At 34.3% G+C, this 18,555-nt stretch overlaps 2 protein-coding genes across 3 annotated transcripts; both read left to right on the top strand.

The window, feature by feature from the left end:
* Window positions 1–1,832: 1,832 nt before the first annotated feature.
* Window positions 1,833–10,741, top strand: LOC144421075 (uncharacterized). Of its 2 annotated transcripts, XM_078111273.1 has the most exons (14): window positions 1,833–1,978; window positions 2,574–2,684; window positions 2,854–2,925; window positions 3,183–3,278; window positions 3,348–3,413; window positions 3,860–3,937; window positions 4,583–4,621; window positions 5,029–5,064; window positions 5,762–5,797; window positions 5,896–5,961; window positions 9,026–9,088; window positions 9,237–9,311; window positions 9,740–9,791; window positions 10,119–10,741. In XM_078111273.1, exons 1-14 carry the CDS (start codon window positions 1,865–1,867, stop codon window positions 10,160–10,162), a joined length of 948 nt encoding a protein of 315 aa, XP_077967399.1. In that variant the 5' UTR covers window positions 1,833–1,864; the 3' UTR covers window positions 10,163–10,741. The 2 variants fall into 2 exon arrangements, with proteins under 2 accessions (XP_077967399.1, XP_077967400.1); XM_078111274.1 differs by lacking the exon at window positions 3,183–3,278.
* Window positions 10,742–12,770: 2,029 nt separating this feature from the next.
* On the top strand, window positions 12,771–18,181 carry LOC120343024 (uncharacterized). The gene is made up of 13 exons (XM_078111342.1): window positions 12,771–12,909; window positions 13,536–13,646; window positions 14,085–14,180; window positions 14,255–14,320; window positions 14,766–14,843; window positions 15,491–15,529; window positions 15,939–15,974; window positions 16,344–16,379; window positions 16,478–16,543; window positions 17,041–17,103; window positions 17,236–17,310; window positions 17,755–17,806; window positions 18,029–18,181. Exons 1-13 carry the CDS (start codon window positions 12,796–12,798, stop codon window positions 18,070–18,072), a joined length of 876 nt encoding a protein of 291 aa, XP_077967468.1. The 5' UTR covers window positions 12,771–12,795; the 3' UTR covers window positions 18,073–18,181.
* The last annotated feature ends 374 nt before the right edge of the window (window positions 18,182–18,555 follow it).

Below are 18,555 nucleotides of genomic sequence, written 5' to 3'. Positions count from 1 at the left end.
GAACCATTCTCGAAGTCCTGCAACATTTTGGCGCACCTGGTACAAATTGGAAACGGTTGCTGACGTTTACATGGATAACGTGTTTACCATTCGAACTATCGATGGTGACACCTCCTCTATTCCATCAGATAGTGGAGTCTGTCAAGGATGCCCTCTCTCGGAAATCATTTTTAACATGGTGATGGACGTTTTTCTCCGGGGCGTCAAGGGTTTGCCGGACGTCGGTTACCAGTTACGATGTGCGCCTGATGTGACCGTCAACGGGTGTTGCCCCAAGTGTCCAACACCCGTTGGTTGAGGCGGTGGGCGAGCTTCGGTACCAGGGGAAGACAGTTTCCTGTCATTCCCAGTTCGATTGCTCAACTACTTTCTCTCCACGTCTGTCTCTCTTGCCTAGTTTCAGATTTCGTGGGTTTTAAAAGTTCGATTAAATCTTCTGCCGCTGCGATCCGTTCGTACACGGTTTACGGCTTATGTGGAACCACGGGTGACTTGTAGCAGGTGTGGTTACGCGAACGAGACTCTTCTTCATGTTTTGAATCACTGTCGCCCAGTCAATAATATCATCAAGTAGCGGCACGATTCGGTGCAGGAAGATATCTTGGCTCACCTACCACCAACCAGGTTTTCTAGGTGCGATGTTGACGTAGTTTGTAGAGAGCACACCGCTAGAACAGCTGTGATGCTGCCGCCAAATTTGATTCTGGAGGAAATCAAGTCGTAGTACTCCCGTAGTAAAATATGTGGTGTGCCCATTCGACAACGGCGAAGCCGCTATGGATGACGCGGCCCATCGGAAGCACTCAGAGTATGAGGAGTTATGTCGCTCCTCTTGCCTCTAGCAAAGTGGTGGATTTCAGCACATTTGTGGATAGTTTTCTCGGCAGTTATGCTTTTGGAAACCAGACTGCTCTTCGTGCTTTGGGTGTGACCAGAGGGGTCGCACTTTTCCGACACTGCATTCTACTTTTTATGTGATTTCTTCTCCTTTCTTAGTTTGTGTATGAAGTGTGTTTATGAGCTTGAGTGATTGTTTTATAATTTGAAAAGCCATCAAAATAAGCTTGCCATTGCATCTTCTTGGTTCTGTCAACACGTATTTTCTGCTCTGACTGAAATGATATGCGGAAAAGGCAGCGACCTCTTGGAATTGACTACAAAATGCGGGTGTGCTTGGCAACGACGGAACCACGTTTCAATCCTATTTGTTTCTCAAAATAAGCACATCAATCGCATTAACTATTGAATATAAATTCGTTCAAAGCTAACTTTATTTTTTATTAGTGTGCCGCAAACTTTTTTATTATTTTCTCAGTGCGTAGCAAGTAAAAATAGTTCGAGAACCACTGATCTAGTGTGACTTGAAACATTATTTTGCCACAAAACATTATAGATATAACCCTGAAATTACCAACACTCCAAGCCCTAGGTTTGACTCGGGCCTATATTTTCAGCGACAACAACATAGCGTGGAATACAAAATAAGTAGTCTTATGTAAAAACATCACTTTCCATCACAAAAGGGAAATGGAACATTGACTGTCGGGAATTAGGCTACTTTCAAAATCTGTCTATATACCTATTTTTGTTTACATTACAATATGTAGCAATATATCAACAAGTTTCTGTTTGTCATCTTGGCGACTTTCTCTCAAATTTGTCGTTCACCATTACGAACAATAACCATATTATATTACACAAATTCGCAAAGTTTCTCAATGAGACTCTCGAAACCTATTGAATGAATTTTCATTTGTAATTGATTGTGACGTCACAATTCAAACAATATTTGTAAATTGCATTAAAATCCAAGAAATTCATTTACAGCGAGCAGTTGGATTGAAAGGTTAACGATACTGTTACCATGAATATTCATCACCAGGAAGTTGTAATTGATCCGCCAGATGAAGATGGAGGCCATCGCATTTCATGTGGACGGAAACGGCGGAGTCGTAAGAATCGTAAACGTTGGAATCAAGTATGTGAGAAACTACTTTTTATCAAATGAATAGTGCAATTTGTCTGTTTCAAAAGTTGGTTATACAATGAAAAAGTGTATCAATTATCTGTGAAGGCCGTTATAATTTCATGGGCACGCGATTGTTCTTTTTGTTGACAAATTTAGCCTCCGAAACTTTGTGCAATAAGCTTTGCTGAATTATTTACTTCATCTTAGGAGCGTCTGCATCTCGCTGTTTCGATTCTTATTTGAACAAGTGGTTACTCGTGTCATTCTTCTTGTTCAGCGTATATGGTTCGTGCCAAGCGACTTTGCCTTGGGTCGATCACTATACAAATTCGGAATCAGAAGTATTCTCAGTGTTTGACTTGACTTCATCATTGATACTAAAAAAAATAATGAAATCCCGAAGATATATTGCATCACTTTTCGAACAATTTATCATGATACATTGAACATTCCGAGTTGTGATATATGTAATATATGTACAAATTCTGTTGCAATGTAAACAAAATTTGAGTGTCCGATGTACCCCCCTCCCGAAACATATCGACACAATCTTTGAAGACTATACTTATCAAATAATGTTTCAAGTAATTGACCTTTTTTCCAGAAACGAGGAGAAAATGAGGAAACATCGTCTTCTTTCATAAATGCAATTCATTGTATTGTTGCATTTGCGAGTTGGTTTGGAAGAAAAATGAAAAAAATCAATAATGTTATGGTGAGTAAAAAAGAAAAGGATTAACCAACTCTTTCATTTCTGCAAATTATTTAGGAAGTTAAATTTGAAAATGACATATTTAGAAATATTCTGGCACTTTAGATAAATTTTGTTATGTGTAAACCAAATGATATCCTCGTCTTCTTTATTTTTGTATGTTGTATTTTAGGACTGTCTTCATTGTTTCGATACCAATGATTATACCTCACAAGAAAATTGTGACACTTCGTACAGAGCGCAGGTAATAATTGGATAAATGACGTTATTTCATAAAAAGTCTTGAACCCTTGCGCAGCAGCGCTGTTTGCCACAAATGACTTGTCGATTCAAATGTTTAATGTTTAAAAACAACACCAAAGACACCAAGTCATTCATCAGTAAATTTTCCATCAATGGAAAGTGCTGAAAACTATAGTCATCATAAAATTATCATTATCGCTAATTACCTGTGATAAAAGCTCTTCTTTCGCATTTCTCTCAATTGCTACATTCTTTTAGAATTTCGAAAAACGGACACGTCTGTCCGGAAAATGTAAGATAAAAAAAGTTACAAACAACAAGACAAAATTAACGGGATTGAATTCAAAGATGAAGGTAAACCACAGAAAAAATAGGAATTCATATTTCATTTGCTTGTAATAAATGTACTTATTAATTTGTCAGATATTTACCAAATGCTTTTCAAAGACTCAGAATGGCATGAAGTCAAACAGGAATAAAATGGACGACGTGAGTAAAATCATTAAAATCACATTTATACATCAACGATTATTTTCTGTTACAATAAAATTTATTCTGAATAAATATGCAGCAGATGTCGTTGACCATTGCAAGAAAATAGCGCAAAATTATTTAGCGAACTAGAATATTCAATTATTATTCAACCGGATATACATTTAAGCTTCAACATTTTTACTTTATTCCTTTGTTAACCATGGTTTAAACAAAAAATGGAACCTCCTGAAGTATGCGCACCAAGATGGCGCACAACCTGAATTCAGGTTGTGTACCAGTACCGGGTTCAAGTTGTGCGACATCTTGGTGCGCATACTTCAGTAGCACCAAAAAATGTAATATTCATGTAAATCTTATTGACATTTAATAGTAACGTTTTATTCTCTTGGGTGAACTAACGTTAACTTTAACAACATATATTTATACAAATTAATTCCCAGAATTTTGATGATCTTGGAGAAATAAGGTCACAATCTCATCGATCAGAAAATATAGCGCTGGATTCATTTTACGAGAAGGTAATCTTGTTTTACCAGGATCTGGAAATTGAGACATTGTTTGCTTTGGGTCGGTGCCGGTTGCAATAATTAGATCTTAAATACCAATGCGATTAAAAAAATGATGGCTCTTAGTATTATCATTACAACAATTTTACTACTCTGCCATATGTCAATAACTTTATATTGTTGTTTATTATTGCTTTGTTTATGAAGCAATTAGTGGTGTTGATATTATTTGTATCCAATGACCATATTTTTTCTTTATTTATGTCTATTACAGTTGAGATTCCTTTCATTTTAATTGGTGATGAAGGAAAATAGTCCATCAAATAGTTTCCTTCATAACATTCTATATTATATTTTAAAAGAGTTATTGTTTGAAGCCAAAGATATAAAAAAAAAATTAACAGTTAAAATTTGTGATTTTTAGTTTTATCTAGTAAATGGAAGACACAAATTATATTTCTCTCTATCTCTTTGATGACTAAATCGCAGATATTATGAAAAAGTTTCTTTTTAATAATTAAGCAGAATATACCATAAATTCAAAATATAATTTACTTTATAACATACGAATATAAATACATTTACCGACAGACAATCATTTTTCATTTGCAATTATGATTTGTAGTGCTTTAATTTTTAATTCATATTTCGCAACAGGATGAAGATATGCAATGGGAAATTTCTTCGATATCAACGGTATGGAAAAGAGTCTGAATAGTTTGACGAAATATAATATTTAAGATTTGTTATAATATTTTCATATAACATTTTAATTGAAGTTAGCTGTTTGTTACGCAGAGATTAAGTTTATATGCCAACTATTGGACGTATTCATAATATGTAATTTTATCATGTGCTTTTTTTTGAACGAAGGTAGTCCATGTATCGTTTAATAGCATATCTGCTCTATGATGTACATTTTTGTTTTCCTTATTGTAAAATCTACTTTTCCCCTTGTGCCCAAATGGGCCGAGACACTGCAAAACAAAAAGGTTATAAAACTGCGTAGAAAATAGGTAGATAAAAAGAGCAGAAATTTCCAATTAAATTAATTACATCGATAATTTTAATACTAAACTTTATATTGTTTTTCATTTTAACAGGATTATTCGTTGACTTATGTATCGTCCTTGTCTATGGTAAGTGCATATTGTTGGTATTGAATTTCCAAACAAGTTGGGTGGGTATTTAACCTTATGCACAATATTCTAGATTATCCTGAGATCTCAGACCACACAATTCATATTGACGTATTATTTAATAAACCAGAACAAATTGAAAATGTATATTTAATTAGACCTATTAGACCAGGGGTGCACAACTCAAATGAGGACACGTGCCAAATTTTTCGAAAAAATCTTGTCGCGTGCCGCGCACAATCATTGGTATTGGACATTACCTCCCGTAAAACAAACAAATTTCAATAATATTACATAATAACGAATATCTATTTATTGAAACAGTTTAATGTCCTGAAAAACTGCTGATTTTGATATAAACGTGATATTTTAATGTATATCATGAATAATTTTTTTTTTTTACAAAACAGTTCGCGTGCCATGTTTGAGCGTATGGCGTGCCAAATTTGGCACGCGTGCCCCGTGTTGTGCACCCCTGTATTAGACCATTAGACCAATAAACCTATTAAATATAACATATTTATTTTAATCGTGTTCAATAGCTAATTAGAAGCAGTTATTTTATAAAAAAAACGCAGGTGCATTCGTGCAAAAATTCAACGCGTTGTGCGCATACTTTGCATTATTTAGCGTATACGGATTTTGTAAATTTCATCTGTTATAAATTCACTCCAGTTTTCAATTTTGTGTTTCTCAGGATAGCACCATGAGTGAAATATCTTCACTATCTTCGGTATGTATATTTATGCATTGACTATTTGCGAAAATAAATATTCTTTGAAGAAATCAATTTATTTCATTAATTATCTTATACACAAAACTATCTTTTAGAGTATTGGCGATATTGATTGCGTATCAAACAGAGATGCAAAGCAGCAGTTTGAGATGCAGAAGCAGGTATGATTCTGGAATATTTTCAGTTTGATTCATGATTATTGGAGAGAGCTGTAACCATGCACGCTTCTTTTAAACTTGTCTTTTATAGATTACTAATTTTGTCCTTTTCGTCAATTAAACAGGTAATTTATATGTTTGTCATCTAAGCCAGGGGTTCTCAAACTTTTGGTGTTGCGGAGCCCTTGAAAATGTTGACTATTATTCACGGAGCCCCAAAATAAATGTTAAAATTGTTACTTTCCGATTAATATTCCAGAGTAAGTTAAACGTACTTTACTCAATTTAAATACTAAACCTTTTTCAAAGATAAATTGTAAGAGACTAAAGCTGTAAATTTTAAATTAGTGGTCGAATCTTTTCCCCTATTGACATTTTTGGAAGACTTAAGGCCGCTAATAACGTGCGCGATTGTATTTTGTTACAATCTCCGATTGTTTTCGTCAGCATGGCGTGTTTTTAAACCTCAAACATCTTTACGCCAATGTTTATTCTCCCTAAATCAAAAATTCCCTTCGGCATATACATGTATTGTTCCACAATGACGACGATAATTGCTTTTTCGTTCTCGTGGGAAATTATGAAATCAATTTAAAAAAGATGTTCCCATATTATAATCATCGGCTACGAAATGCAAAAAATAATAGTTAATAAAGAGGTAAATCCGCAATTCAAACTTCTTGATTAAAAAGCGGCATTCTAAAATATTAGAACTGAAACTTAAAATGAAAGATAAGTTTTGTATATAAGTTTTGTTTCAGCAGACTCACGTCAGAATAAAAACGCTTTTATAGACATTGTAAATCACAAAATTTGGTGTTATGTTAGGTTTTCTTCGGTTATTCATCGTGGTAACTGCGAAATTGAAACACAGTCAATTAATTATGCGCGCTAGGTACCATTTTTCCATTCTGAAACTACCGACAGAGTCGCATGCACTAAAATAAATTTCAATCGTTCGTATTTTGCCAACCCTTGTGATTTTTCAAACGGCGATATCAAGTTTAACATATCCCAAGATCGCAAAAATGCAACTCCAATTTATTTATAGATGGCAGTTTATCACGCAGTTTATGTTATCTTAGAATAGTATTTTTTCCTTTTAGCAATCCTAATAGTAATCTCTGATCAAACGTGAGTAACGATGAGCACAATTGAATTATTACGACAAGACACTTTAAATGCTCGCATCGATCATGAATTAAATATTTTACGCAACAGAAATCTCGTTATCCGTTTTTTTTTTTTGAATCGCCAAGAATGTTGCGCGTAAATTTCCGATTCCAATTTTGAACTTCCTCCCTCTAAAGAATTCTGGCTGCGCTCCTGCTTATAAATATTGTCATTTTTAATTCCGCCACTTTGCCATATTTCAAGGATATCTTGTTGTCAAATTTTATCAAAGCTGTTATTGCTTCTACGAACAGTTTTAAATTAGCCAAGTCAGTACTTTGAAAAGTAATCCAATAGCTAGCGGAGCCCCTGGGTTTCTCTCGCGGAGCCCTGGGGCTCCGTACGGAGCACTTTGAGAACCTATGCTCTATACCAGGGGTTCTCAAACTTTTGGTGTTGCGGAGCCCTTGAAAGGTTGAATATTATTCGCGGAGCCCCAAAATAAATTTTAAAATTGTTACTTTCAGATTATTATTCCCGAACAAGTTAAAAGTACTTTATTTATTCTAAATGCTGAATCTTTTCTTTTTTGACATTTTTGGAAGACTCAATTAAAAGGCCGTTAGTAACGTGCGCTATTTCATTTTGTTACAATCGCCGATTTTTTCCGTCAGCATGGCGTGTTTTAAACATCTTTACGCCGCTGTTTATTCTCCCTAAATCAAAAATTTCCCTCGGCATATACATGTATTGTTACACAATGACGACGTTAATTGCTTTTTTGTTCTCGTGGGGAATTATGAGTTCAATGTGAAAAACATGTTACCATATTATAGTCATCGGCGACGAAATGCTAAAAATAATAATCAATGAAAAGGTAAATCCACAACTCAAATTTCTTGATTGAAAAGCGGCATTCTAAAATATTTAAACTGAAACTTAAAATGGAAGATCACACTTTGGTTTCAGCAGACTCACCTCAGATTGAAAACGCTTCTATAGACATTGTAAATCACAAAATTTGGTGTTATGTTAGGTTTTCATCGTAGTAGCTGCGAAATCGAAACACAGTCAATTGTGCGCGCGATTTACCTTTTTTTTCATTCTGAAACTACCGACGCAGCCGCACGCAATCAATGGTGCGCGCGATCCGCGATGTACCTTTTTTCATTCTGAAACTACCGACGGAGCTGAATGCAATAAAATAATTTTCAATTGTTCGTATTTTCCCCAGACATTGTGATTTTTTAAACAGCGATATCTTGCTTAAAAATAATCTCAAGTGCGAAAGAACAAATCAAGTTTGACAAATACCAAGATCGCAAAAATACGACACCAATTTATTTATAGATGGCAGTTTATCACATATTTTATGTTATTTTAGAATAGTATTCTTTCATTTTAGTAATCCTAATAGTAATCTCGAATCAAACGTGAGTAACGATGAGCACAACTACATTATACCGACGAGACACGTCAAACGCTCCATCGGTCTTGGATTGAATATTTTACGCAACAGAAATCTCGTTATCCGTTTTTTTAATCGCGAAAAATGTTGCGCGGAAATTTCCGATTCCAATTTTGAACCACCTCCCTCTTGAGAATCCTGGCTGCGCTACTGCTCATAAATAATGTCATTTTTTAATTCCGGCCCTTTACCATATTTCGAGGCTATATTGTTGTCAGATGTTATCAAAGCTGTTATTGCTTCTTTGAACAGTTACAAAATTTTGAGTCAGTATTTTGAAGAGTAATCGAATAGCTCGCGGAGCCCCTGGGTTTCTCTCGCGGAGCCCTGGGGCTCCGTACGGAGCACTTTGAGAACCTATGATCTAAGCGGTGAATGTAACAAAATTCAAATCATTCAAAATTCAATCTATGTAATCATTATCGTGCATTATAAATATTATCCAAATAATACAGTTTTGATGTTTGAATTTATTTGTTGTATCAGGAAGAAGAGAAGAGATTTGAAAAACAAAATCTTTGGAAAGATCTAAAGATCGATCAAGAACTGGTTTGTACAAATTTTATAATTTAAAATTTCGAATGATTTATTTTTAATGTTAATAGCGACAAATATATCAAATAATAATCAACATTAATTTATTCAGATTCTGCGAAATATTTAGTTCTCTAGAAATGTTTTTATTTTTACATTATAGAGGGATGTTGCTCAGGAAATTACATTGGCGGCAATGTGTGGGGCAGTTGCCCAAATTAAATTGGAGAATCTAAAGGTAATTAAATATTAATTAACATTGAAAAACAAAGCATTTAGTCCAGTATCAAAGAGAGAAAAGAGCCGATAAGAAGAATAGGTAGCAAATCCGATAGCAAAGAACAAACTCTCAGATATAACAAATAACGGTATTCGATACATGGGACAGTGCAACAATCAGATTTATATACTGTATATACTTTTTTTTCTATCGATACAGACAATTAATGAATTATGGGCGAACTAGGACACTTGCGTACAAACTCATATTAATTTGTTTCTTTCCTCGAGATATCTCCCTATGTATCATTAGATAGGCGTAGGGCCAGCAGAAGGTAAAATAGACTGGAATATGTCTGGCCCAGTATATCGTACCAGATTCACTTCGACTTGAGTTAAGTATAAATGAGATCAATCTCGTTTTTAAAATCATTACTATATTTGAAGGTGAGCTTCGACAAACTTGAAATTGAATTACAACCTGCAAAGATGGAACAAGGTAAAACTTATTCACTGCGTTTTTCAACGAATTTCTTTCTATTCGAGTCTGTGGAATCGAAAATACAAATGTTCATTTTTCTAAACACATTCGTCTATTGCTTTTGAGTTGTTGAATATTAAATATTTCATTACTTAAGCCTTTATGACGAAACATCAAAAATCTAGTACACCAAAATGTCCATGAAACTTTTGAACTACAGTTTTATTTATAATCAGTAATACAAGTCTCCATAAAAAAAAGATTCTAAATACTGATATCAACCTTTTTCGAAAGATTTAAGGTTTAGAACAAAAATATTATTTTATAAAGTATTTTTTGTTTCAGATCATTGCAGGGGCGATGGAGCAACGTTTCCTAATAACAGTTGATGATGACTACAACATCTCTTGCTAGTGTTTGTTCACTGGAATATTTTTTATATTTGACATATATTCTTTCATGCATTTCATGTCCACACGTTTTAAAATATATTTATTTATATATTTATTGTTTTTTCGGTATAATAAAAAATATTCGAAAAATACCTCAATATCGGTTGCACAGACTGTCTACACTACCATATTCTCCCGACATGGTTCATTTTTCGCTCGCAAAGCCTTCGCCGAACGTCGACGGGGCGACGCCGATTTTGCCCCGGTTGCTCATTGTATATCGTATTCTCTCTTTTATCTTCCACTCGCCGCGTTTGTCTCGTTTGTTTTCTGTTTCTTTTACTAAATCATCGGGGCTAGCTCCGAAATTATGACGACACAATGCCGACGTTTCTTACAACAACGTGTTGACATATTCACGCATTCCTTCTCGTTCGTTGGTTGCTTGAAGAGTTGATAGTTTCCTCGCCTTCGTTTTTGTCGCTTGTTTCGCTATTTGAATCAGTTAGAGACCTTTAGTCCATTTGCTTTCGATTTTCCACATTCCTTTTGAGCTCCTCACTTCTTTCCGGCTTCGCATTTCTTAGCCTTAGACCTCATAATGAATAAGGTTGATGCACTACTTCGCACTCCGTTTTCGCAGCTGCCGCTGGAACAAAAATTAGAGGTACAACGTCTTGGGCGATGGTAAACCTACCGAGAGATTTCACAGCTTTGTACCAATCGTCGATCGCACGGCTTGTGGGATATCGGCTGTACTGAAAGAAGCGTTACAGCCTTACAACGCGAAGTCAAAATTGATAGCTCAAACTTATGCCGGCGCGGCAGTCATGAGTGGGTCGAAACATGGTGTTCAAGTTTATATAAAAGAAGATTTTCCTCATGCGCATTTTTTACATTTTCATGCACACCAATTTAACCTCGTTATTAAAAGTATGTGTCTTGATACCCCTCTCGTCCGTATATTTTTTGCAAATGTTTCGGGGTTTTCTTCATTTTTTTCCGTTTCGCCGAAGCGCTCTGACCTCCTTCGCCAGATATGTAGCCGCCGTCTCCCAGCTTGTGCACCAACACGTTGGAACTTCCAATCACGCGTGGTGCAGGGCGTGTCCAAAATTAGGTCTGAGCTCATTGAGTGTTTCAATGGCATTCTGAGCTCTCCGGTTTGGGACGAACGCTCTGTGAGGAAGACGGCAAGTCTAAAGCGTCTGCTAGAAGATGGTTAGTTTTCATTTTTTCTCGCTTTTTTCTCCACAATATTCTATCACGTGGATGTATTATACGGCGCATTGCAGTCAAGGCTAATGGATGGAGCGTCTGTGCAGTCGTGTATTTCAGACTTCTGCGATGCTGTATCTCGTATCCGGGAAACAATAAAATATGATGACACATGGAGTGCTTCCTTACGCCGCGGGCAAACAACGCAGCGTTTGATTTTGTCTGCAAAGGAATGCTGTGACATTCTGGTGAATCAAATAGGCGATCGTCCGCGCACTGAAAACCTTGCCGCGTTCTCTTTGATGAACCCCAAAAATTTTTCAAAATTTGCACGTCAATTTCCCATCCATTTGTTGGCTACTGTCTCCAAATTTTACCCCATGATAAACGTGGGTAAATTGGAAAATGAATTGCGTTGTATATACACCAATCAAACTTTTTTAAACATCACATCAACTTGCGCGCTCTATGGGTTCCTCATAGATAACACTCTAGTAACTACCTTTGCGGCGTCTGCAAAAGTTCTGGACATCATTTTGACGACGTATCTCAGAAACATAATGAAGTAAGATAGATTAAATTCCTTGACTGTTTTATCCATTCACAGAGACGTTATTTCTGGGATGCATGACTTTAATCAGCGCGTTATTGAGCATTTTGCTTCCAAGAAACCGCGGCGTGTTGCATATATGTTCAAGCAGTAGAAGTCTAGCAGCATATATATCTATGAGTGAGCGACGCATGTCCTTATCTTTGCATTACCTTTCCGTTTTTCATAGTAACGTTTTAAACCTTATTTTAGGTTTTGTCTGCTTTCCCGAAGTTTCTGTTAATATGTCATTGTATTTATCTGGGTAAATATTGCCTTTCCTTTTGAAAGAGGTTTCAAAATAAACTATGTCTATATTTATTAATCCCTTGACTTGGACCGGTTTTAAAGACACTTTCTTATCGTTAAAAATTGTCGCTTTTGCCGATTGGTTGTTACCGCTGGAATGGTTTTTATACTCATAAAATGATGGGAGAACTTACAGCGCTCATCCTGTCCCCATAGATGGGGGTGACTTGGTCCCGCAGTAGCTTGCCTTGGTTGTCAAAATGACCACGCGCCGCCACTGCTGTCTATATACCTGTTTTTGTTACCACCAAAATGTGTAGCAAGATATCAGCAAGTTCTGTTTGTCATCTTGGCGACTTTCTCTCAAATTTGTCGTTCACCATTACGAACACTAACCATATATTAAACAAATTCACACAGTTTCTCAGTGAGATTCTTGAAACCTATTGAATGAATTTTTAATTTGTCATTGATTGTGACGTCACAATTCAAACAATATTTGCAAATTGCATTAAAATCCAAGAAATTCATTTACAACGAGCAGTTGAATTGAAATGTTAACGATACTGTTATCATGAATATTCATCACCAGGAAGTTGTAATTGATCCGCCAGATGAAGATGGAGGCCATCGCATTTCATGTGGACGGAAACGGCGGAGTCGTAAGAATCGTAAACGTTGGAATCAAGTATGTAAAGAACTACTTTTTATCAAATGAACAGTGCAATTTGTCTGTCAAAATTTGGTTATACAATGAGAAAGTGTATCAATTATCTGTGAAGGCCGCTTTAACTTCATGGGCACGAGATTGGTCTTCTTGTTGACAAATTTAGCCTCCGAAACTTTGTGCAATAAGCTTTGCTGAATTATTTACTTCATCTTAGGAGCGTCTACATCTCGCTGTTTCGATTCTTATTTGAACAAGTGGTTACTCGTGTCATTCTTCTTGTTCAGCGTATATGGTTCGTGCTAAGCGACTTTGCCTTGGGTCGATCACTATACAAATTCGGAATCAGAAGTATTTTCAGTGTTTGACTTGACCTCGCCATTGATACTAACAGAAATAATGAAACCCTGAAGATATATTACATGACTTTTTAAACAATTAATCCTGATACATTGAACATTCCGAGTTGTGATATATGTAATATATGTACAAATTCTGTTGCAATGTAAACAAAATTTGAGTGTCCGATGTACCGTCCTTTCCAGAAACATATCGACGAAATCTTAGTACAGCTATTTAAAACAAAATTATAATTTGGTAGACTATATTTTTTAAACAATGTTTAAAGTAATTGACCTTTTTTCAAGAAACGAGGAGACAGTGAGGAAAGATCGTCTTCTTTCTTGAATGCAATCCATTGCATTGTTGCATTTGCAAGTTGGTTTGGAAGAAAAATGAGAAAAGTCAATAATGTTATGGTGAGTAAATAAGAAATTGACTAACCAACTTTTTTTTAAATTCTGCATAATAGTAAGGAAGTTAAAACTGAACAACACATATTTGGAAATATTCTGGCAGTTTAGATAAATTTAAATATTTGAGATGATACCAATGATTATAACTCCCAAGAACATTGTGGCACTTTGTACAGAGCGCAGGTAATGATTGGATAACTGACGTTATTTCAAAAAAGTCTTGGCCCCAGCTCTGCGCAGCAGCTCTGTTTGTTACATATGACTTGTCGATTCAAATGTTTAATGTTTAAAAACAACACCAAAGACACCAAGTCATTCATCAGTAAATTTTCCATCAATTGAAAGTGCTGAAAACTATAGTCATCATGAAAATTATCATTATCGCTTATAAACTGTGATAGCTCTTCTTTCGCATTTCTCTCAATTGCTACATTCTTTTAGAATTTCGAAAAACGGACACGTCAGTCCGGAAAATGTAAGATTAAAAAAGTTACAAACAACAAGACAAAATTAACGGGATTGAATTTGAAGATGAAGGTAAACCACAGAAAAAATAGGAATTCATATGACTTTTCATTTGCTTGTAATAAATGTACTTATTAATTTGTCAGATATTTACCAAATGCTTTTCAAAGACTCAGAATGGCATGAAGTCAAACAGGAATAAAATGGACGACGTGAGTAAAATCATTAAAATCACATTTATACATCAACGATTATTTTCTGTTACAATAAAATTTATTCTGAATAAATATGCAGCAGATGTCGTTGACCATTGCAAGAAAATAGCGCAGAATTGTTTAGCGAACTTGAATATCCAATTATTATTCAACCGGATATACATTTAAGCTTCAACATTTTACTTTATTCCTTTGTTAACCATGGTTTAAACAAAAAATGGAACCTCCTGAAGTATGCGCACCAAGATGGCGCACAATCTGAATTCAGGTTGTGTACCAGTACTGGGTTCAGGTTGTGCGACATCTTTGTGCGCATACTTCAGTAGCACCAAAAAATGTAATATTCATGTAAATCTTATTGACATTTAATAGTAACGTTTTATTCTCTTGGATGAATTAACGTTATCTTTAACAACATATATTTATACAAATTTATTCCCAGAATTTTGATGATCTTGGAGAAATAACGTCACAATCTCATCGATCAGAAAATATAGCGCTGGAATCGTTTTACGAGAAGGTAATCTTGTTTTACCAGGATATGGAAATTGAGACATTGTTTGCTTTGGGTCGGTGCCGGTTGCAATAATCAGATCTTAAATACCAATGGGATTAAAAAAATGATGGCTCTTAATATTATTATTACAACAATTTTACTACCCTGCCATATGTAAATAACTTTATATTGTTGTTTATTATTGCTTTGTTTATGAAGCAATTAGTGGTGTTGATATTATTTGTATCCAATGACCATATTTTTTCTTTATTTATGTCTATTACAGTTGAGATTCCTTTCATTTTAATTGGTGATGAAGGAAAATAGTCCATCAAATAGTTTCCTTCATAACATTCTATATTATATTTTAAAAGAGTTATTGTTTGAAGCCAAAGATATAAAAAAAAAATTAACAGTTAAAATTTGTGATTTTTTAGTTTTATCTAGTAAATGAAAGACACAAATTATATTTCTCTCTATCTCTTTGATGACTAAATCGCAGATATCACAAAAAAGTTTCTTTTTAATAATTATTCAGAATATACCATAAATCCAAAATATAATTTACTTTATAACATACGAATATAAATACATTTACCGACAGACAATCATTTTTCATTTGCAATTATGGTTTGTAGTGCATTAATTTTTAAATCATCATTTCGCAACAGGATGAAGATATGCAATGGGAAGTTTCTTCGATATCAACGGTATGAAAAAGAGTCTGAATAGTTTGACGAAATATGATATTTAAGATTTGTTATAATATTTTAATATAACATTTTAATTGAAGTTAGCTGTTTGTTACGCAGAGATTAAGTTTATATGCCAACTATTGGACGTATTCATGATATGTAATTTTATCATTTGCTTTTTTTGAACGAAGGTAGTATATTTATCGTTTAACAGCATCTCTGCTCTAGCTATGATGTACATTATTGTTTTCCTTATTGTAAAATCTTCTTTTCCCCCTGTGCCCAAATGGCCCGAGACATTGCAAAACAAAAAGGTTATAAAACTGCAAAGAAATATTTAGATAAAAAGATCAGAAATTTCCAATTAAATAAATTACATCGATAATTTTAATACTAATCTTTATATTGTTTTTCATTTTAACAGGATTATTCTTTGACTTATGTATCGTCCTTGTCTATGGTAAGTGCATATTGTTGGTATTGAATTTCCAAACAAGTTATATAAAACATTCAGGTGGGTATTTAACCTATGGCACAATATTCTGGATTATCCTGAGATCTCAGACCACACAATTCATATTGACCTATTATTTAATAAACCAGAACAAATTAAAAATGTATAAATAATTAGAAATAAACTTATTCAATATACCATATTTATTTTAATCGTGTTCAAGCGCTAATTAAAAGCAGTTATTTTATAAAACCGCAGGTGCATTCGTGCAAAAATTCGACACGTTGTGCGCATCTTTACATTATTTAGCGAATACGGATTTTGGAAATTTCATCTGTTATAAATTCACTCCAATTTTCATTTTTGTGTTCTCAGGATAGCACCATGAGTGAAATATCTTCGCTATCTTCGGTATGTGTATTTATGCATTGACTATCTGTGAAAATAAATAATCTTTGAAGAAATCAATTTATTTCATTAATTATCTTATACACAAATCTATCTTTTAGAGTATCGACGATTTTGATTGCGTATCAAACAGACATGCAAAGCAGCAGTTTGAGATGCAGAAACAGGTAATATTCTGGAATATTTTCAATTTGATTCATGATTATCAGAGAGAGCTGTAACCATGCACGCTTCTTTGAACTTATCATTTATAGATCAGATATTGTACTTTTCTTCAATTAAACAGGTAATTTATATGTATGTCATCTAAGCGGTGAATGTAACAAAAATCATTCAAAATTTAATCTATGTAATCATTATCGTGCATTATAAATATTATTCGGTGCTCCCGAAGTATGCGAACCAAGATGGCGGACATCGGAACGTAACATGGGTAACAGGTTAGGGTTGGCCATAATTTATTTCCAATTTTTCTTATTTTAGTCCTATTATCAGTTCGAAGACTAGCCAAGAGCCTCCCGTAGTATTTATACCTAAAATTATGGCCTAACCCTAACCTAGTACACATATCACATTCCGATGTCCGTCATCTTGGTTCGCATACTTCGGGAGCCCCTATTATTCATATAATTTAGTTTGATGTTTGAATTTTTTGTTGTATCAGGAAGAAGAGGAGAGATTTGAAAAACAAAATCTTTGGAAAGATCTAAAGATCGAACAAGAATTGGTTTGTACAAATTTTATAATCTAAATTATCGAAATGATTCAATTTTAATATTAAAAGGGAAAAATATATCAAATATTAGTCAGCATTATTTTATTCAGATTCTGTGAAATGTTTTTATTTTTAATTTTATAGAGAGATGTTGCTCAGGAAATTACATTGGCGGCAATGTTTGGGGCAGTTGCCCAAATTAAACTGGAGACTCTAAAGGTAATTAAATAATAATTAACATTGAAAAACAAAGCATTCAATTCAGTGTCAAAGAGAGAAAAGAGCCGATAAGAAGAATAGGTAGGAAATCGGCTAGCGAAGAACAATCAAACTTTCAGATATAACAAATAACGGTATTTGGTACAAGGGACAGTGCAACAATCAGATTTATATACTGTATATACTTATTTTTCTAACGATACAGACAAATTATTGAATTATAGGCGATGTAGAACACTTGCGTATAAACTCATATTAATTTTTTCTTTTCTCGAGATATCTTCCTATGTATCATTAGATAGGCATAGGGCGTACAGGAACTTGGTGGTAAAAATAGACTGGAATATGTCTGGCTCAGTATATCGTACCAGATTCACTTCGACTTGAGTTAAGTATAAATGAGATCAATCCCGTTTTTAAAATCATTACTATATATATTTGAAGGTGAGCTCCGACATACTTGAAATTGAATTACAACCTGCAAAGATGGATCAAGGTAAAACTTATTCACTGCGTTTTTCATTACTTAGGCCTTTATGACAAAATATCAAAAATCTAGTACACAAAATGTCCATGATCTCTAGAACTACAGTTTTATTTATAATCAGTAATACAAGTCTCGATAAAAAAGAGATTTCAAATACTGATATCAATCTTTCTTCGAAATGTGTAAGGTTTAGAACAAAAATATTATTTTATAAAGTATTTTTTGTTTCAGATCATTGCAGGGGCGATGGAGCAACGTTTCCTAATAACAGTTGATGATGACTACAACATCTCTTGCTAGTGTTCGTTCACTGGAATATTTTTTATATTTGACATATATTCTTTCATGCATTTCATGTCCACACGTTTTAAAATATATTTATATAACTGAGGGTTGTTTTAAATATTCGGTATTCAAAAAATTCCCGATCGAATTCGATTTATAGATAAGTGATTTTATTCTTTTCATTCCATCGTGTTTTTAGCAAAATAACCCTCATGTGCATATCGTGCACATCAATACTCCAATACAGGGGTAGGCAAAAATTTATAGTATAAGAGCCGAATGCAGCGAGTCAGAAATGTGTGCGGGCCGCATAATTTTTGAAATTGTTGATATTAGAACTCATTAAATCATTCTGCATTGTAACTATTACATTGGTATTAATTTGGGATCTTTTCCTTTGTGTAGTGCAATGCGCAACCGGCGTTTGGGTTATCAGTCGGTTCGTGTTGTTGGGATTCAAGACTGCGACAACA

Source organism: Styela clava, chromosome 3, assembly GCF_964204865.1.
Source record: "Styela clava chromosome 3, kaStyClav1.hap1.2, whole genome shotgun sequence".
Taxonomy (NCBI): Eukaryota; Metazoa; Chordata; class Ascidiacea; order Stolidobranchia; family Styelidae; genus Styela; species Styela clava.
Note: the sequence above shows the minus strand (reverse complement) of the source record. Positions and strands in the feature narration are given on the sequence as shown.

What these genes read in the sequence shown, in the direction of transcription:
- LOC120343024 (XM_078111342.1), top strand. Translation starts at nt 12,796, where the DNA reads ATGAATATTCATCACCAGGAAGTTGTAATTGATCCGCCAGATGAAGAT. An exon ending in ATGTATCGTCCTTGTCTATG is followed by an intron (nt 15,975 to 16,343) that starts GTAAGTGCATAT and finishes TTGTGTTCTCAG; the next exon opens with GATAGCACCATGAGTGAAAT. An exon ending in AAATATCTTCGCTATCTTCG is followed by an intron (nt 16,380 to 16,477) that starts GTATGTGTATTT and finishes TCTATCTTTTAG; the next exon opens with AGTATCGACGATTTTGATTG.
- LOC144421075 (XM_078111273.1), top strand. Translation starts at nt 1,865, where the DNA reads ATGAATATTCATCACCAGGAAGTTGTAATTGATCCGCCAGATGAAGAT. An exon ending in GATTGAATTCAAAGATGAAG is followed by an intron (nt 3,279 to 3,347) that starts GTAAACCACAGA and finishes TTAATTTGTCAG; the next exon opens with ATATTTACCAAATGCTTTTC. An exon ending in AAATATCTTCACTATCTTCG is followed by an intron (nt 5,798 to 5,895) that starts GTATGTATATTT and finishes ACTATCTTTTAG; the next exon opens with AGTATTGGCGATATTGATTG.